This window comes from Pan troglodytes, chromosome Y, assembly GCF_028858775.2.
Source record: "Pan troglodytes isolate AG18354 chromosome Y, NHGRI_mPanTro3-v2.0_pri, whole genome shotgun sequence".
Lineage (NCBI taxonomy): Eukaryota > Metazoa > Chordata > Mammalia > Primates > Hominidae > Pan > Pan troglodytes.
In genome coordinates, this window is record NC_072422.2 from 28,070,858 (window position 1) to 28,089,258 (window position 18,401).

Genomic DNA, 18,401 nt, shown 5'->3' on the forward strand with positions numbered 1-18,401 from the left:
AAGCATGGCCTGATCACCCATGGAGTGCCTGCATTGGCACTTTTGTTCTGGTTTTGACTTGAGTTAGATTGCATGATACTTTGGTTTTGGTTTTGATCTGGCTTGGATTTCTAGATACTCTGATTTTGGTTTTGATTTTGGTTTGGTGTAAACTGCAAAAGTGTGTGTGTGCCCTTTTTACCTGTTCTTTGTTTTGTGGTGTGCATGTGGTGTCAGCTTAGTGTTTTGTCTCAAAGAAGCATAGGCCAGGCACAAATAAGACCACCCCACTAGGAACTATGTTAAAAAAAATTTCAAGAAAGAATTTAAAGGAGATTACGGTGTTACTGTGACACTAGGAAAACTTAGAACTTTGTGTGAAACAGACTGGCCAGCATTAGAGGTGGGTTGGCCATCAGAAGGAAGCTTGGACAGGTAGGTCCCTTGTTTCAAAGGTATGACACAAGGTAACCTGTAAGCCAAGGCACCCAGACCAGTTTCCGTACATAGACAGTTACAGCTGGTTTCAGACCCACTTCCCCCGCCCCTAACAGTAGTTAAGAGAACAGCAGCATAAGCGGCTGGCAGAGGCAAGAAAAGACCAGCAGAGAGAAAAAGAGGCCATCTATATCAATTCTAAGTTAATTTAGACTAAACAAGGTCTAGCAAAAGATAATTAAAATCTCAAACTTACAAGGTTTTCAGTAAAAGTGAAGTTTGCTAAAAGTTAACAGTACAACGTATCATGGTAACTTCTAATCTTGTGGCCTTAGACAGTCTAGTCCAAAGACATAAAGAAAGTTTGCTTTGAAAAAAAGGGGTAGAGGCAGAATTTATGTAAAAAGAGTGTTATATAGTAAATTCTTGTCCTGAAATAAATTAACTGGCTGTTTAAAGAAAAAAAAAGTTTGTAATAAGTGAAAGTTGAGACATGTTGAAAAATTGTGAAAGTTGTGAAAGAAAAAAAGTGATAAAAAAATTTTTATGTAAAAAATGTTGTATAATTTAAAAGTAATAAGGCCTCCTGAGTACTACTGAAGAAACAGTTTATGTGCAAGGTGTATAAAAAAAGTAAAATATACCTTTAGTAAAAAGATTAAAAGGAGGCATAAGAATGTAGATTTTTACCTACATTAAAAGGTTAAAAAAATTATTGTTTTGAAAGTTTAAGCAAGTTTTAAAATGTTAATTATAAAAAAAATTCTGTGTGTAACCATATTAGCTAAAGTTAAAAAAGTATCATCCAGTTTCTCTGTGAACTACACATTAAAGTAAAAATGCAACAGGTTTCTCTTAAAGCATCAACCTGCTCTTTAACAAAAATTATAAAAGGTTAAAAAGAGTCTATAAAATCTTACCTTATGGTCAAACATAAAAAATTGGATAAATATGTTTACAAGGTTTAATTAAAATTAAGTTTAACATTAACACACTAATATAAAGGTAAAATTCAGCTTATCTGGTATAAAAGTAATACAAGAAGCATTATTAAATATAAAATGGTGTTTAGCTTTCTTTGGTCTAAAAACTAATAAAAATAGGTGCTAAAGGAAACATTCATTTTACTAGAGGATCATAGAAGTTAAAGACTTAAAATAAACTTTGGCAATTAAGACAGCATACCGAGATGCAAATGCCTAGCTGAAATAGATCAAATTATTCCATCTGCACGTTAAACAAAAGCAGTTGTTATGCTTGTGCACATGGTAGGCCAGAGGCCCTGATTGTCCCCCTTCCACTAAGGTGGTCCTCCAGTCGACCAGGTGTGGGCTGCATGGTAGCTCTTTTACAGAATTCTACAGCCTGGAGTAATAAGTCATGCCAAGCTCTCTCTGCTATATCCCAGAGTCCCTGCGGGTCTGCCCCTGAGGGCCATCCAGCTTCTGTCTCCCAACATTAAGTTCACTTCTTGTCTCTCATGGCAAGGAGGAGACTTAGCATTCCTTGGAGACCTGAAGGGATGCAGTGAGCTTAACAATTTTCAAGAGCTTATCAATCAGTCACCCCTTGTTCAACCCTCAGTGGATGTGTAGTGATATTGTGGTGGACCTTTACTGGGCACTCTGCTGAATAACTAGAGTGGCACTTGTGCATTAGTCCATTTAGCTATCCCTTTCACCCTGGCATTTAATCAACCAGAGGGAAAAAAAAATAAGACATCATAAAGCGAGAGAAGCCCCTTATAAGTCTTTCAACTCTCTCATCTATTTAGATGCAATTAGAGCCCTGCAAAAAATACCAGATCAATTTAAAGCTTGAAATCAAATAGTTACAGGATTTAAGTCAATATTTTAATAGATGACAGTCGATAAAAATGTAAATTAGATAAACTACATCTTTTACAACAAACAGCAACAAGCTTTTCATGAGTTAAAAAGAGGAACTCATGTCAGCCCCAGCCCTGAGGCTACCTGACCTGACAAAACTCTTTACACGGTATGTGTCAGAAAGAGAAAAAATGGCAGTTGGAGTTTTAACCCAGACTGTAGGGCCCTGGCCAAGGCCAGTGGCCTACCTCTCAAAACAACTAGATGGGGTTTCCAAAGGCTGGCCCCCATGTCCAAAGGCCCTGGTAGCAACAGTCCTGTTAGCATAAGAAGCAAATAAGCTAACGCTTAGGCAAAACCTAAAGTTCCCCCATGCTGTAGTGATTTTAATAAATACCAAAGGACACCATTAGCTAATGAATGCTAGACTAACTAGATACCAAAGCTTGCTCTGTGAAAATGCCCGATAATCACTGAAGTTTGCAACACCCTAAACCCCGCCACCTTGCTCCTGGTATCAGAGAGCCCAGTTAAACATAACTGTGTAAAAGTATTGGACTCAGTTCATTCTAGAAGGCCCAACCTGCAAGACCATCCTTAAACATCAGTAGACTAGGAGCTGTACGTGGATGAGAGCAGCTTCGCCAATCCCTGCAAAGTGACTCTGAAAAAGACGACTAGCCCTGCTCCAGTCACACCCGGAAGCTGACTGGTCTACGCACAGCCATGGCATGAGGAAAACTGTCCTAGGACTTATTTTCCTTATAACATAGACCTGTGTAGTAAAAGCTTCCACGGCTTCTTCCCACATAGGCGACTGCCTTCAGTGCATACATCAGGCCACTGAGGTAAGAGAAAAGATTGCTATAGTCCTATTATTTTATGGTTATTATAAGTGTACCAGGAGTCTAAAAGAAACTTGTTTATATAATGCTATTCTATCCAAGGTATGTAGCCGAGGGAATAACCAACCTAATGCGTGTTATGACCCATTTTAAGCCTCCCATGATCACAGTTTTTAAAATAAAATTAAGGACTGGTCCTTTTCTAGGTGACACAAGTAAGGTAATAGCTACAATAGAAAAAAGAAAGGTCCCCAAAAATGTAACCTTAAAATTTGACACTTGGGAGGTGCTTGTGTGCCCCTGGTGCGGGAGCTATGGGGCCCAGGGATTGTGTTTGAAGTAGTGCTTCTACCAACATGTCCCATGGTTCCAGCGCTGGTTTTGACCGCCACATTACCATTTTTTCACCCGAGGGTCGGCTCTACCAAGTAGAATATGCTTTTAAGGCTATTAACCAGGGTGGCCTTACATCAGTAGCTGTCAGAGGTTAAGACTGTGTAGTAATTGTCCCACAGAAGAAAGTACCTGACAAATTATTGGATTCCAGCATAGTGACTCACTTATTCAAGATAACTGAAAACATTGGTTGTGTTACGACCGGAATGACAGCTGACAGCAGATCCCAGGTACAGAGGGCACGCTATGAGGCAGCTAACTGGAAATACAAGTATGGCTATGAAATTCCTGTGGACATGCTGTGTAAAAGAATTGCCGATATTTCTCAGGTCTACACACGCAATGCTGAAATGAGGCCTCTTGGTTGTTGTATGATTTTAATTGGTATAGATGAAGAGCAAGGCCCTCAGGTATATAAGTGTGATCCTGCAGGTTACTATTGTGGGTTTAAAGCCACTGCAGTGGGAGTTAAACAAACTGAGACAACCAGCTTCCTTGAAAAAAAAGTGAAGAAGAAATTTGACTGGACATTTGAACAGACTTTGGAAACTGCAATTACATGCCTGTCTACTGTTCTATCAGTTGATTTCAAACCTTCAGAAATAGAAGTTGGAGTAGTGACAGTTGAAAATCCTGAATTCAGGATTCTTACAGAAGCAGACATTGATGCTCACCTTGTTGCTCTAGCAGAGAGAGACTAAACATTGTTGTTAGTTTACCAGATCCGTGATGCCACTTACCTGTGTGTTTGGTAACAACAAACCAACATCATGGAGGTCCCTGGATTGAAAAAAGAGCCTCTCCCACTCCTCCTACCACCGAAGTGGTTAGGACTCTATATAAATAAAAACAAGGCTTTTGGAAAAAAAAAAAATTTGACACTTGTGCTGCTACTGATAGTAAGCAGCATAGAATAAGATGCGGTGCTCTAAATCACACACACACACACAAAGTTACACAGTAAAAAATAAGTATATCTGTCAAGAATCATATTTATGTAAGATGTGTGTAATTACTAGTCTTGTGTCATCTAGACTTAGAAAAAACATGAAAAAGATCCTTAGCTGCAAAAAAAGAGAAGGCAGCCCCTCCTGCATGAATAGAAGCTGCAACCCCTTGAAATTAATAATTACAAATCCCTTAAACCCAAGGTAGAAAAAAGGAGAACACATATCTCTAGGCATCAATAAGAAAAGACTAAGTCCTAGCATAAACATCCTAATAAAAGGAGAGGTTCAAAGACGCTCTCCAGAACTAGTATTTCAGACTTTCTATGATAAACTAAATGTGCCTGTACCAGAGACTCCAAGAAAAACCAGAAATTTGTTTTTGCAATTAGCCGAGCATGTAGCCCAGTCTCTAAATGTCACTTCATGTTATGTTTGTAGAAAAACTAATAAGAGATCAACGGCCATAAGAAACCCAAGAATTAGTGCCTACAGACCCAGTTCCTGATGAATTCCTGGCCCAAAAGAATCACCCTGATCATCTCTAAGTTCTAAAAGTCTTAATTATTAGACAATATTGCATAGCTAAAAAAGAAAAGAATTCACTCATTCTGTAAGATGACTTAGTTGTGTAAGGCAAAAACTGTATTAATAGTACCGCAAAAAAAAACCCACCAAAAACAGTTACATGGTGGAGTTCCAATTACACAGAAAAAGATCCATTCAGTAAATTTCCAAAGTTGCAGACTATTTAGGCCCACCTAGAATTCCACCGGGACTGGACGGCCCCCACCAGGTTATACTAGATATGCAGACACACAGCTTATGCTAAGCTGCTTGATCAGTGGACAGGTAGCTGTGTATTTGGCACCATTAAGTCATCTTTCTTCGCACTGCCCATAAAAACAGTGAACTTCTAGGCTTCCCTGTCTGCTTCCCGCGAAAAATGAACCATAGCCATAGGTGATTAGAAAGATAATGAATGGCCCCCTGAATCATACAATACTATAGACCTATCACTTAGCATAAGATGGCTCATGAGGATATCAAACCCCATCTACATGCTCAACCGAATCATATGGTTACAAGCTGTTTTAGAAATTATTACTAATAAAACCGATCAAGCCTTGACTGTTCCTGCCCGGCAAGAGACTCTGATGAAAAATGCTATCTATCAAAATAGACTAGCTCTTGACTACTTGCTAGCAGCTGAAGGAGAAGTTTGTAGAAAATTTAACCTTACTAATTGTTGTCTACACATAGATGATCAGAGGCAAGTAGTTGAGGATATAGTTAAAGAGATAACAAAACTGGCACATGTACCCGTGCACGTGTGGCACAGACTCAATCCAGGAGCCATGTTTAGAAATTAGTTCCCAGCAATAAAAGGATTTAAACTCTAAGAGTAATAATAGTAATAAAAACCTGCTTACTGCTCCCTTGTTTGCTACCTGTACTTCTTTAAATATATAAAAGCTTCATCGCTACCTTAGTTCACCAAAATGCTTCAGCACAAGTGTACTATATAAATCACTATCAATCTATTGAACAAAAAGACATAAGTAGCAAAAATAAAAGTGAGAACTCCCACTAATAAAAAAGTGAGATTCTCAAAGGGGGGAAATGAGGGAAGAGAGAGACCCTCTCATATTGTTTTATACTCAGTACCTGTTTTAAAAAACAAAAAAGTAAAACCAAAGACAGGCAGCCTGGCGCCAGGCCCGAAACCAGGCCTGGGGCTGCCTGGCCTAAACCCAGTAGTTAAAAATCACCTCATAACTTAGAACCGATGTTATTCATAGATTCCAGACATTGTATAGAAGAACACTGTGAAACTCCCTCCTTGTTCTGTTTCTCTCTGTCCGTTGGTGCATGCAGCCCGTCATGTACCCCTTGCTTGCTCAAATCAACCACAACCCTTTCATGTGAAATCCTTAAAGTTGTGAGCCCTTAAAAAGGACAGGAATTGCTCACGCAAGGAACTCGGATTTTAAGGCAGTAGCTTGCCGATACTCCCAGCTGAATAAAGCCCTTCCTTCTACAACTCCGTGTCTGAGAAGTTTTGTCTGCGGCTCGTCCTGCTACCATAACAAATCCTACGGGAGATAAATCTAAAACTGTCTCTAGACAAAGGAAGGTCATTACCTAGTAACAAGTGGGTCCATTCAACTGGGAAGTGTAACTATCAGAAATATATCTGGCACCCCAACATCAGAGTACCTACACATATATAAAGAAAATATTGACAGATATGAAGGAGGATGTTTATGGCAATACAAAAATATAGTAGGGGAATTCAACACCTACTTTAGAATAATGTATAAAGCACCCAGACCCACCCACCTGGCAAAAAAAAAAAAAAAAAAAAAAAAAAAAAAAATCAATAGCTGACTTGAACCAGTACTAACAGGAAAGTTTATGACTATAAGTGCCTACAGCAAAAAAGAAAAAGTTCCAATGAAACAACCTAAAAATGCATCTTAAACAAGTAGAAAAAAGGAGCAAATCAAACCAAAGTTAGAAGAAAAGAAAAATAAAGATTAGAGTAGAAATAAATGAAGAAAACAAAATAAAAGATCAATGCAACAAAAAGTTCATTTTCTAAAAAGACAATATTGACCAACTCTTAGCTAGACTAACAACAACAACAAAAAAGCAGGAGACTCAAATAAATACAATCAGAGACGATAAAAGAGATATTACAACTGATAAATGTAGAATTACAAAGAATCCCTACAGGCTATTACTGGCAACTATATATACCAATAAATTAGAAAACCTATAAGAAACAGACACATTACATTTACAATTACAACCTGCCAAGACTGAACTAAAAGAAATACAAAATCTGAACAGACCAGTAATAAGTTAACAAGAATGGAGCCATAATAAAAAGTCTCACAGAAAAGCCCAGGACCTGCTGGCTTCACTGTTACAGTTTTTTGTTTTTGTTTTTTTTAGGTGGAGTCTCACCCTTGCTCAGACTGGAGTGAAGTGGCATGATCTTGGCTCACTGTAACCTCTGCCTCCTGGGTTCAAGCAATTCTCCTGCCTCAGCCTCTCAAGTAGCTGGCATGATAGGCATCTGCCACCATGCCTGGCTAATTTTTGTATTTTCAGTAGAGACAGGGTTTCACCATGTTGGCCAGGCTGGTGTTGAACTCCTGACTTCAGGCGATACACCTACCTCGGCCTCCCAAAGTGCTGGGATTACAGACGTGAGCCACCATGGTTGGCCTCACTGCTGAAACTTACATAATTTTTTTTTTTTTTTTTGAGACGGAGTCTCACTCTGTTGCCAGGCTGGAGTGCAGTGGTGCGACCTTGGCTCACTGCAACCTCCGACTTCCGGGTTCAAGCGATTCTCCTGCCTCAGCCTCCTGAGTAGCTGGGATTACAGGCACGTGCCACCATACCTGGCCAATTTTTAAATTTTTAGTAGAGCCAGGATGCTTTCCATCTCCACCCGCCTCAGCTTCCCAAAGTGCTGGGACTGCAGGTGTAAGCCACCGCCCTCGGCTGAATTTTACCAAACATTTAAAGAACTAACACCAATCCTACTCAAACAGTTCTGAAAAAGAGGAGGAAGAGATACTTCTAAACCCATTGTATGAGCTCAGTATTACTCATATATCAAAACCAGACAAAGACAATTAAGAGAAAGTACTGGGCAGTATAAACACAGGCCAAAATCCTTAACAAAATATAAGCAAACCAGGTTCAAAAACACATTAAAATGACCATTCATCATACTTTGCAGCCATAAAATGGAACAAGATAATGTCCTTGCATGGACATGGAATCCATTATCCCCTGCCAACCAATGCAGGAACAGAAAACCAAACACCACATGTTCTTACTTATAAGTGGGAGCTGAACAATGTGAACACAGGGAGGGGAACAACACACACTGGGGCTTTTTGGAGGGCGTGGAGAAGGGAGAGCATCAGGAAAAATAGCTAATGCATGCTAGGCTTAATACCAGGGTGACGGGTTGACAGTTGCAGCAGATCACCATGACACATGTTTACCTATGCAACAAACCTGCCCATCCTGCACATGTACTCAAGAACTAACATAAAATAAAATAAAATAAAATAAAATAAAAACTATTCATCATGACCAAGGGGAATTTATCACAGGGATGCAAGGATAGTCCAATATATGCAAATCAATCAGTATATCATATCAACAGAATGAAGGACAAAACCATATGATCATTTCAAATAATTCTGAAGACACATTTGATAAAATTCAATATCCCTTCATGATAAAAACTAATGAAAAACTGGATACAGAAAGAACAGACCTTCGACATGATAAAAACCATATATTAATACAACAGACACAGCTAGTATCACATTGAATAGGGAAAAACTGAAAGCCTTTCCTTTAAGAGCTGGAACACAACAAGGATGACCACTTTTGCCACTAACAAAACTAAGAACCAGTCTTTTAAATCCATAAACAAAACTGACAAAGAAAAAAAGAGAGAAGACTCCAACAAAATTAGAAAAGAAGACATTATAAAAGATATTCAGAAACAGGCCGGGTGCAGTGGCTCACATCTGTAATTCCAGAACTTTGGGAGGCCAAGATGGGCTTCAAACACAAGGTCAGGAGTTCGAGACCACCCTGACCAACATGGTGAAACTTGTTCTACTAAAAATACAAAAATTAGCCAGGTGTGGTGGTGTGCGCCTGTAGTCCCAGCTACTCAGGAGGCCAAGGCAGGAGAATTGCTTGAACCTGGGAGGTGGAGGTTGCCATGAGCCAAGGTCACACCCCTGCACTCCAGCCTGGGTGACAGAGGGAGACTCTGTCTTGAAAAAAAAAAAAAAAACAAAAACAAAAACAAGAAAAGAAAAGAAAAGGAAAAAGATATTCAGAAATAAAAAGCATCAAAGGGATTATAATGAACAATAATATGGCAAAAACTAGATAATCCAGAAGATATGAACAAATTCTAAGAAACACATTATACCTAGCAAATCTGCATCAAGAAGAAATAGGAATGCTGAACAGACCAGTAACAAATAAGGTGCTTTAATTAGTGATTAAAATTCCCCTAACAAAGAAAAGCCCAGGACCAGAGGGCTTTGTGGGTGAATTCCAATAAACATTCAAAGAAAAATACCTATTTTCCAAAAAATAGAAGAAAAAAGACTTCTAAACTCATTTTATGAGGTCAACACCACCATAATATCAATGGCAGACAAAGATGTCACAAGAAAATAAGATGATAGGCCAACATTCCTATTGAACACTGGTAGAAAAATCCTTGGTAAAATACTAACAAATAGAATTGAGCAGCATATTAAAAGGATCATAAACCCTGAAAAAGTGAATTTATCCTCGGGAAATAATAATGGTGTGACATAGGCAAATAAATGTGACATACCATACTAACAGAAAAAAAGGTAAAACTACATGATTATCTAAACAGATCTAGAAAACGCATTTGACAAAGTTCAAACTCTATTGATATTTAAAACTTTCAACAAAAATAGGTACAGAAGGAATGGATCTCATGGTTAATGCTGTATGGAAAAAGTACACAGCTAACATCATAATCACTGTGGGCAGAAATGAAAAGCTTTCCTCCTAAACCCTAAGTAAGAATGCTCATTCTTGGCATCTGTTTAGAATCTAATACTGTGCCAGACAATTAGATAAGAAAAATAAATAAATGGCATTCAAATTTTTTTTTTTGAGGCGGAGTCTCACTCTGTCCAGGTTGGAGTGTAGTGACATGATCTTGGTTCATTGCAATCTCTGCCTCCTGAGTTCGAGCAATTATCCTGCCTCAGCTTCCCGAGTAGAGTAGCTGAGACCAAAGGCATGCACCACCATTCCCAGCTAATTTTTGTATTTTTAGTAGAGATGGGGTTTAACCATGTTGGCCAGAATGGTCTTGATCTCTTGACCTCGTTATCTGCCCACCTCGGCCTCCCAAAGTGCTGGGATTATAGGCGTGAGCCACCGCACCTGGCCATGGTGTTCAAATTTTAAGTGAAGAAGTATAATTACCTGTATTTGCAGATACCAATTCTCTATGTAGAAAACTCTAGAGACTCAACAAAGAAAACTGTTAGAATTAATAATTCAGAAAAGATTCAGGAAACAGAATTAGCATGTAAAAATCAACTGCACTTTATATAGAAAAATCAAACTACTAAAAAGAAAAAAAAATGAAGAAAATAATCCATTCATAGTAGCAACAAAAAGATATCTTGGTAATAAACGTAACCAAAGAAGTGAAATATTTGTACATTGAAAACTACAAAACACTGATACAGAAAATTAAAGGCACACATAAATGAAAAACATCTGTACTCATGGTTTGGAAGTATTAATATAAATACTGTTAAAATGTCCATATTACCCACAGTAATCCACAAATTCAATGTAATCTCAAGCAAAAGGCCAACTACATTGAATCTGTGGATTGCTGTGGGTAGTATGCAATTTTAGAAGAGAGAAAGTCTTCTAAAATTCACATGAAATCACAAAAGACTTCCAACAGCTAAAGTAATCTTGGGGAAGAAAAACAAAGCTAGAGGCGTCAAGTGACCTGATTTCAAAACATACCTCAAAGGTATAGCAATAAAAACAACAGGGTACTGGCATAAACACAGATATACAGACCAAAAGAAAAGAAGAGACCTCAGAAATACATAACTATGAACAACTGCTCTCTGACAAGGGTACCGAGAATAAACATGGGGAAAGAAAAATGTCTTCAATAAACTGTAATGGAAAAACTGCATTGTTTGATACAGAATTATAAAACTCAACTGTCATCTCATATTGTACACAAAAACCATCTCAAAATGGCTTAAAGGCCAAGACCCAAACTGAAAAAGTACTAGAAGAACACAGAGAAAAACACTGCTTACTTCAGGTTAAATGAAATAAATAAGACTCAGAAAGGCAAACACTTCATTATCTCACTTTATGCATGTACAATCTAAAAACATCAAACTCACAGAAGCACAATGTTGAACGATGACCGTAAGGAAAGAAATACAGAAAGATGCCGGTCAAGTGGTCCATGTTTCAGTTATGCAGAAAGAATAAGTTCAGGGTATGTAACATACAAGATGATGACTGTACCAGTCTGTATACTATTGCTATAAAGAAATACCTGAGGCTGGGGGCCCTGGCTCACACCTGTTATCCCAGCACTTTGGGAGGCCGACGCAGGTGGATCGCCTGAGGTCAGGAATTCAAGACCAGCCTGGCCAACATAGTGAAACCATGTCTGTATTAAAAATACAAAAAAATCAGCCAGGTATGGTGGTGGGCGCCTGTAATCCCAGCTACTTGGGAGGCTGAGGCAGGAGAATCACTTGAACCCGGGAGGCAGAAGTTGCAGTGAGCCGAGATCCCACCATTGCACCCCAGCCTGGGAAACGAGAGTGAAAACTGTCTTTTAAAAAAAAAAAAGGAAATACCCGAGCTGACACTGGGTAATTTTTAAAGAAAAGAGGATTATCTGGCTCACAATAGTGCAAACTATAAAAGAAGAATGACACTATTATCTGGTTCTGATGAGAGATTCAGATAGCTTCCACTAATGGCAGAAGGCCGGGAATGGGAGGAGAGAGCAGAGATCATATAGCAAGACAAGGAACAGAAGAGCAGAGGCAATGGGCTCTTTTTAGTAACAACTCTATCAGGAACTAACAGTGTGAGAACTCACTCACACCCGCAGCTACAGAGAAGCATTAATTTACTCATGAGAGATCCCTCCCCATAACCCAAACACTCCCCAGGAGACCCCCACTTCTAACACTGGGATCAAATGTTAGCACTGAATTTAGGGGAACAAACACTGAAACTATAGCATTATCTCTGTGCCCCTACTCAAATTTCATGTACTTTTCACACCTAAAATACAATAATGACTTTCCATTAGTCCCGAAAAGTCTTAACTTGTTCCTGCATCAACTCGAAAGTCCAGTCTCACCTGAGATGCAAGGCAATTTCCTTATAGCTGTGAACTTGCAAAATAAAAAATGAGTTATTCACTTCCAAGATATAATTGAACAGACATTGGTTAACAATCCTTTTCTGAAAAGGATAAATCAAGCCAAGAAGGGAGTAACAGCCCCTATGCAAGCCTGAAAACTAGCAGGGCACACATTGAGTCTTGAAGCTTCAAAGTAATTTTTCTTGACTCCATGTCCCATATATTGGACATACTGGTGTGAGCAGTAGGCTCCCAAAGCCTTAAGCTGCTCCACTCACGTGGCTTTGCTGCGCACAGGCCATGTGACTGCTCTCATGGGTTAAAGTTGAATTTCTGCAGTTTTTCCAGTCTGGACTTGTGGGAAGCCACTGGCATTACCAACCTGATGTCTGTAGAACTGTGGCCCTGCTCCCACACCTCCATTGGGCAGTGACCTACCAGAGGTCTCTCTGTGGAGGCTCTGTTCCTGTGGTAGGCTTCTGTGTGGCAGCATCCAGGTTTCTAATATATCCTCTGAAATCTAGGTAGAAGCTGCCAAGGTTCCATGGCTCTTGCACTGTAGGCAACACAGACTTAACACCTGTGGAAGTCATCAAGGCTTAAAGTTTAAGTTCTCTGCAGTGGTGCAGGATGGGTAGAACAGCATCCTGAGGTGGCTCAGCGCAGCAATACCCTGGCTTGTCCATGCCTACTTTCCACGCCTTTCTATTCTCCCCAGTCTCCAGGATTGTGAGGAGAGGGGCAGACTTCAACATTTCTGAAATGCTTTTAGGGACTTTTTCCAATGGGCTTGAAGATTAGCACCTGGCTCCCTTTTAGTCATGCTAATCTCTCTGCCAAGTGCTTGCTCTCAGCACCCTTGGACTCCTTTCCTGAAAATGCTCTTTCCTATTACATTTCCTTTCCAAATTTTACAATCTGCTTGCCTTTTAATTATAATTTCCACCTTTAGTTCATTCATTTGCTGCTGGTTTAGATGGTAAGCTGTTAAAAGTAGCCACGTAACTTATTCAAAGTTTGCTGCCTAGAAATTTTTTCTGCCCCCTACCCTAGGTCATCACCCTTAAGTTCAGCTTCCCACCAAGCCCTAGGGCAATGGAAACACAGCCAGGTTCTCTGCTGCAGAGTAACAAGGGTGACTTTTGCTCCAGTTCCCAGTAAGTTCATCATTTCCATCTGAGATCTCATCAGCAAGTCTTTTACTTTCTCTATCAGCATTTTGGCGAGAAACAGTTTACCAATCTCCAAGAAGCTCCAAACTTTCCCTTGTCTTCTGGACTTGTGAGCCCTCATCAGAATCACCCATTCATTACAATACAAACTTTTCCTAGCCTGGTCCTTCAGCTCTTTCAACCTCTGCCTATTACCCAGTTGCAAATCTGCTTCCGCATTTTCAGCTATCTTTTGGCAAAAAGTGGTATCCCATTTTTAAATAATGATTTTCTGTCTCAGTCCATTTAATGTTGCTATAAAGAAACGCCCAAGGCAGGGTAATAATATAAGGAAAGAGGTTTACATGGCTCACAGTTCTGCAATCTGTACAAGAAATACGGGACCAGCATCTGCTTCTGGTGAGGGCTTTGGAAGGGGAAGGGGAACTGGTACATACAGAGATCATATGGCAAGAGAAGCAAAGAGAGGTGCCAGTACTTTCATATTCATATATATGTTTATCAAATCATCAGGCTGTACATCTTAAATGTATACAATTTGCACTATGAACTATACCTTAATATAAACATAAAAAATAAGCAACAAAAATTATTTTAAAATAGTAAAACAAGTTGTCCTGGGAAATCAGTTTTATCAGAATTACGAGAAAATAGAGAGTTGTAAATTTACCAGTATATATTCATGTACATCTTTATTCCTCTCTAAATCGTAATAAACACGAGTGACTATTTATAAGGGAAGGCAATATTTTAATCTTATGAGATTTTATAACACTTATGAATATATAAGATTATTTACATCTTATTACATTTTGCCAAGACTTCTGGACTGCTGATATCATTTAATGTCAACATAATTCTTTTGAAAAAAATACTGAATGGCTACCAATACCCCCAAAGAGAAACTGCAGCAGTTTCAGAAGGCACTTACTTAATCATTTCAAAAAGCTTTGGATCTGAGACTTTGATATTTCGTGCCATATTCCAGGAAAGATGCACCATGGGTACTGGTGACTTCACACTTTTCAATTTGTTCCATTCGTACCGTTCCACTGCCAATTTATACTGGCAGGCTAGAAGGAAAAAAGCAACAGTCATAAAGTAACCCAAAGTAATAGAACACATGAAAATAACCATCATTTATCACCTCTGAGGTGACAACTGCAATACCAACTCTGAAAACCTTGAAACACCGTAAGACTATTATGTTTTGCGATAACTTTGGTTAAAAAAAAATCTAACGTAAAGAGCAGTCACAATATGCGAGACATTGTGCTACGTTCTTTTAACATCTTATCTCATTTTATCCTTTCAAGGCCTTCATTTGGTAGAAGAAGAAAGTGGTTTGGTAGAAGGAAAAAGTGAAAACCTGAGAGAAAAACAAAAACAAACAAACAACAAAAAAACAAAACTTGCCCAAAGTCATAAAGTTAGCAATGTAGAGACATGGTCTATTTCAGGTCTTTCTAGCTCTTAAGGCCAGATTATTTATTTATGTATATTAAATACTATGACATTTTAGGGCTGCACATATGATATATTACATAAACTGAAAATTCTAATGAACAACTACAATGCTTTACTCAATAAAGGGCTTCCTTTACAAAAACAAAATCTAGCACTCTAAAATATACAAAGTATATCTTACATTTCTGCAAAGAAAATAATTTATATTTTTAAAAAATCTGTGTTCTTGGGCTGGGCACAGTGGCTCACGCCTGTAATCTCAGCACTTTGGAAGGCCCAGGTGGGTGGACCATGAGTTCAGGAGATCAAGACAATCCTGGCTAACACGGTGAAACCCTGTCTCCACTAAAAATACAAAAAATTAGTTGGGTGTGGTGGCAGATGTCTGTAGTCCCAGCTACTCAGGAGGCTGAGGCAGGAGAATGGCATGAACCCGGGAGGCGGAGCTTGCAGTGAGCCGAGATTGCACCACTGCACTCTAGCCTGGGTGACAGAGTGAGACTCCATCTCAAAAAAAAAAAAAAAAAAAAAAAAAAGAAAAAATTACCAAAAAAAAAAAAAAAGTGTTCTTGGATTGCCATTTTTGAGCTGAATTTAATTTCTGTATTAAAAATTGGTATTTTTTTTCCTACAAGAGATACTATTTCTATTTTCAGTGAGTTATTTTCTACTAGTAAAATAATACCTACTAGGTAATCCTTTACAATATAAACCTTGTTGGTGTTATTATTCAGAATACCTGTAAGTGGACCAACATTCCAGGCAATGTTATTGCACCAGCCAACAGCTTGAACCCAATGCACAGTGCCTGCATTTATCCAGACCAAATCTCCAGGTCGCTGAATAAATCTATACACAGGGACATTTGCTTCATAAAGATCTTCAAGGTTGGGCCACCAAGAACTCATTAAAAAATTCAAATTATTTCTGAAAAAGAAAATAATGAAAATCAAGTTGAAAGGTGTTTTATTTCTGAAAAAGAAAATAATGAAAAATCAACTTGAAAATTAAGTTAAAAAAAGATTTAACAAGAGTTAAAAAAAATGCTTTAAGTTTTTATTCCATTAATACTTTGTATCACAGGGCTAGGTGTGGTGGCTCACACATGTAATCCCAGCACTTTGGGAGGCTGTGGCAGGCAGATCACTTGAGGTCAGAAGTTCGAAACCAGCCTGGCCAATACAATGAAACCCTGTCTCTACTATACAAAAAAAAAAAAAAAAAAAAAAAGCCAAACACTGTGGCACATGCCTGTAATCCCAGATACTCGTGAGGGTGAGGCACGAGAATTACTTCAACCCGGGAGGAGGAGGTTGCAGTGAGCCAAGATTGCACCATTGCACTCCCGCCTAGGCAACACAGAGAGACTCTACCACAAACAAAACAAAAAACAAACAAATTAAAAAAGACTTTGCATCACAAAAGCATTGCAACATGAATTGCCTCTTTCATTTCCGGTTGAAGACTTGGGCTAGGGTCCTGAGAAAAATTAATTGCAGGTGAATAGTGATAGACTTATCCAAAGATCAACTAGTATCAGCTTAAACTTACTGTTCAAAAGTCTACAAATTAATATTTAAATTTCTAATTACAGTTAAACATACTGATTTTTAATTTTTTCAATAAGAAATATTTTGACTCATCTTTTTTTTTTAACTAAAAAAACCCCTTAATACTCTGAGATCTCTAAAAAGGAAAACTCTAGTTAGAAATCACATGAAGTCATTTAAAATCTTAATCATAATTACTGTGGCAGATATAAGAACCAGGACCTTCTCTCAATTCCTGAGTTAGGGGTGAGAAGGAGAGCAGAAATCATCCTCTACTGCTGTTCTGAATCCTAGGCAGGAAAGGGGAGTAAGGACAGAATGTCTATTTGCATATGCTTTTTGGAATTAGTTGACTTAAGGCAGCTGAAAAAACTACCAGAAGAAGCCATATACACATATACAAACCACCACTGGCACCAATACAGACAAAATTATGAAGTTTTAATATAAAAGTCTCATTTTTTTGTTATTCTCCTTCACCAGATTTTCCGTATTGTTGCCCAGGTGTGGTGGCTCACACCTGTAATACCAGCACTTTGGGAAGCCCAGGAGGGAGGATCAGTTGAGGTCAGGAGTTCAAGACCAGCCTAGGAGGCCCAGGAGGGAGGATCAGTTGAGGTCAGGAGTTCAAGACCAGCCTAGCCAACATGGTGAAACCCCAGCTCTACTAAAAATACAAAAATTAGCCGGGGGCTTGGGGCAGGGGGCGGGGTGTGCGGTGCTGCATGCCTATAATCCCAGCTACTCAGGAGGGTGAGCAGGAGAATTTCTTGCACTTGGGAGTCGGACGTTGCAGTGAGCTGAGATCGTGCCACTGCACTCCAGCCTGGAAGACAGAGCAAAACTCTGTATCAAAAAAAAAATTTTGTTTTTTTCAATATTGTGATGTACTGCACAGTAACTACATTGTTTTCTGTTAAGAATTTAGTAAAATATTTCAAATTAAGTTTTCTCAAGAGGAAGAAATTCACATAGTTGAAAATGTTTCAGATTTAAGAACTGATTTTGCTTTGTTTCTATATTTTATCTTTAAAAAATGATAACAATCTGGAGTTGTCTATATGAAATCTTACTCCGTTTCATTTTATTCTCCTAAAATTGCTTTTGACTTTAGCAGAGGTTAGCAATTCAAGGAATAAAAAATTACACGTTTTCCATAACTTTTTTTTTTTTTTTTTTTTTTATGTGGAGACAGAGTCTTGCCCTTTTGTTCAGGCCAGAGTGCAATGGTGCAATTTCAGCTCACTGCAACCTCTGCTTCCCGGTTCCAGCAATTCTTCTGCCTCAGCCTCCCAAATAGCTGGGACTACAGGTACACATGACCATGACCTGCTATTTTTGCATTTTTGTGGAGATAGGGTTTCACCATGTTGACCAGGCTGGTCTTGAACTCCTGACCTCAAATGATCAGCCCTCCTTGGCCTTCCAAAGTGCTGGGATTACAGGCATGAGCCACTGTGCCCAGCCCGTTTCCCATAAACTTTAAAAAGCTTGCCAGTAAACGGGAAGCAAAATGAAAAAAGAAAGGAAAAGGAAACAATTATAAGCATAGCACAAGTCTTACCTTATCTTACTCGTATACTACCAATATAAAATTAGAAAAAATTTTGTATTAAAAAAAAAGCAGCAAAGCCAATAAAGGCAGACAGTATCTTTTTCAAAAGTTCAAAACAACGGTTAATTATATATAGGGTGATACTTTATACAAAATAAAATTACAAGGAAACTGCAAAGAGGACTGCAAAGTTTTTGAATCTTAGGATAAATGAATCATTTTAACTTCATATTTTTATTATTTCCAAT

At 38.6% G+C, this 18,401-nt stretch overlaps 1 protein-coding gene and 1 pseudogene across 35 annotated transcripts in view; one reads left to right on the forward strand and one right to left on the reverse strand.

Annotated features, from left to right (window-relative positions):
* The window catches only part of UTY (ubiquitously transcribed tetratricopeptide repeat containing, Y-linked), a 249,115-nt gene that overhangs the window by 49,156 nt on the left and 181,558 nt on the right, over nt 1-18,401 (reverse strand). For 34 of the 35 annotated variants that reach the window (XM_063804975.1, XM_063804974.1, XM_063804973.1 and 31 more), the window contains 2 exons: nt 15,788-15,975; nt 14,513-14,654 (listed from right to left, as the gene is read on the reverse strand). In XM_063804975.1, coding sequence (XP_063661045.1) covers nt 14,513-14,654; nt 15,788-15,975 — 330 coding nt within the window. Of the gene's footprint in view, nt 1-14,310; nt 14,655-15,787; nt 15,976-18,401 lie in introns of those variants that run through there. The other variant, XM_063804989.1, reaches the window with a different exon arrangement.
* LOC112208077 (proteasome subunit alpha type-6-like) lies at nt 3,391-4,361 on the forward strand (annotated as a pseudogene).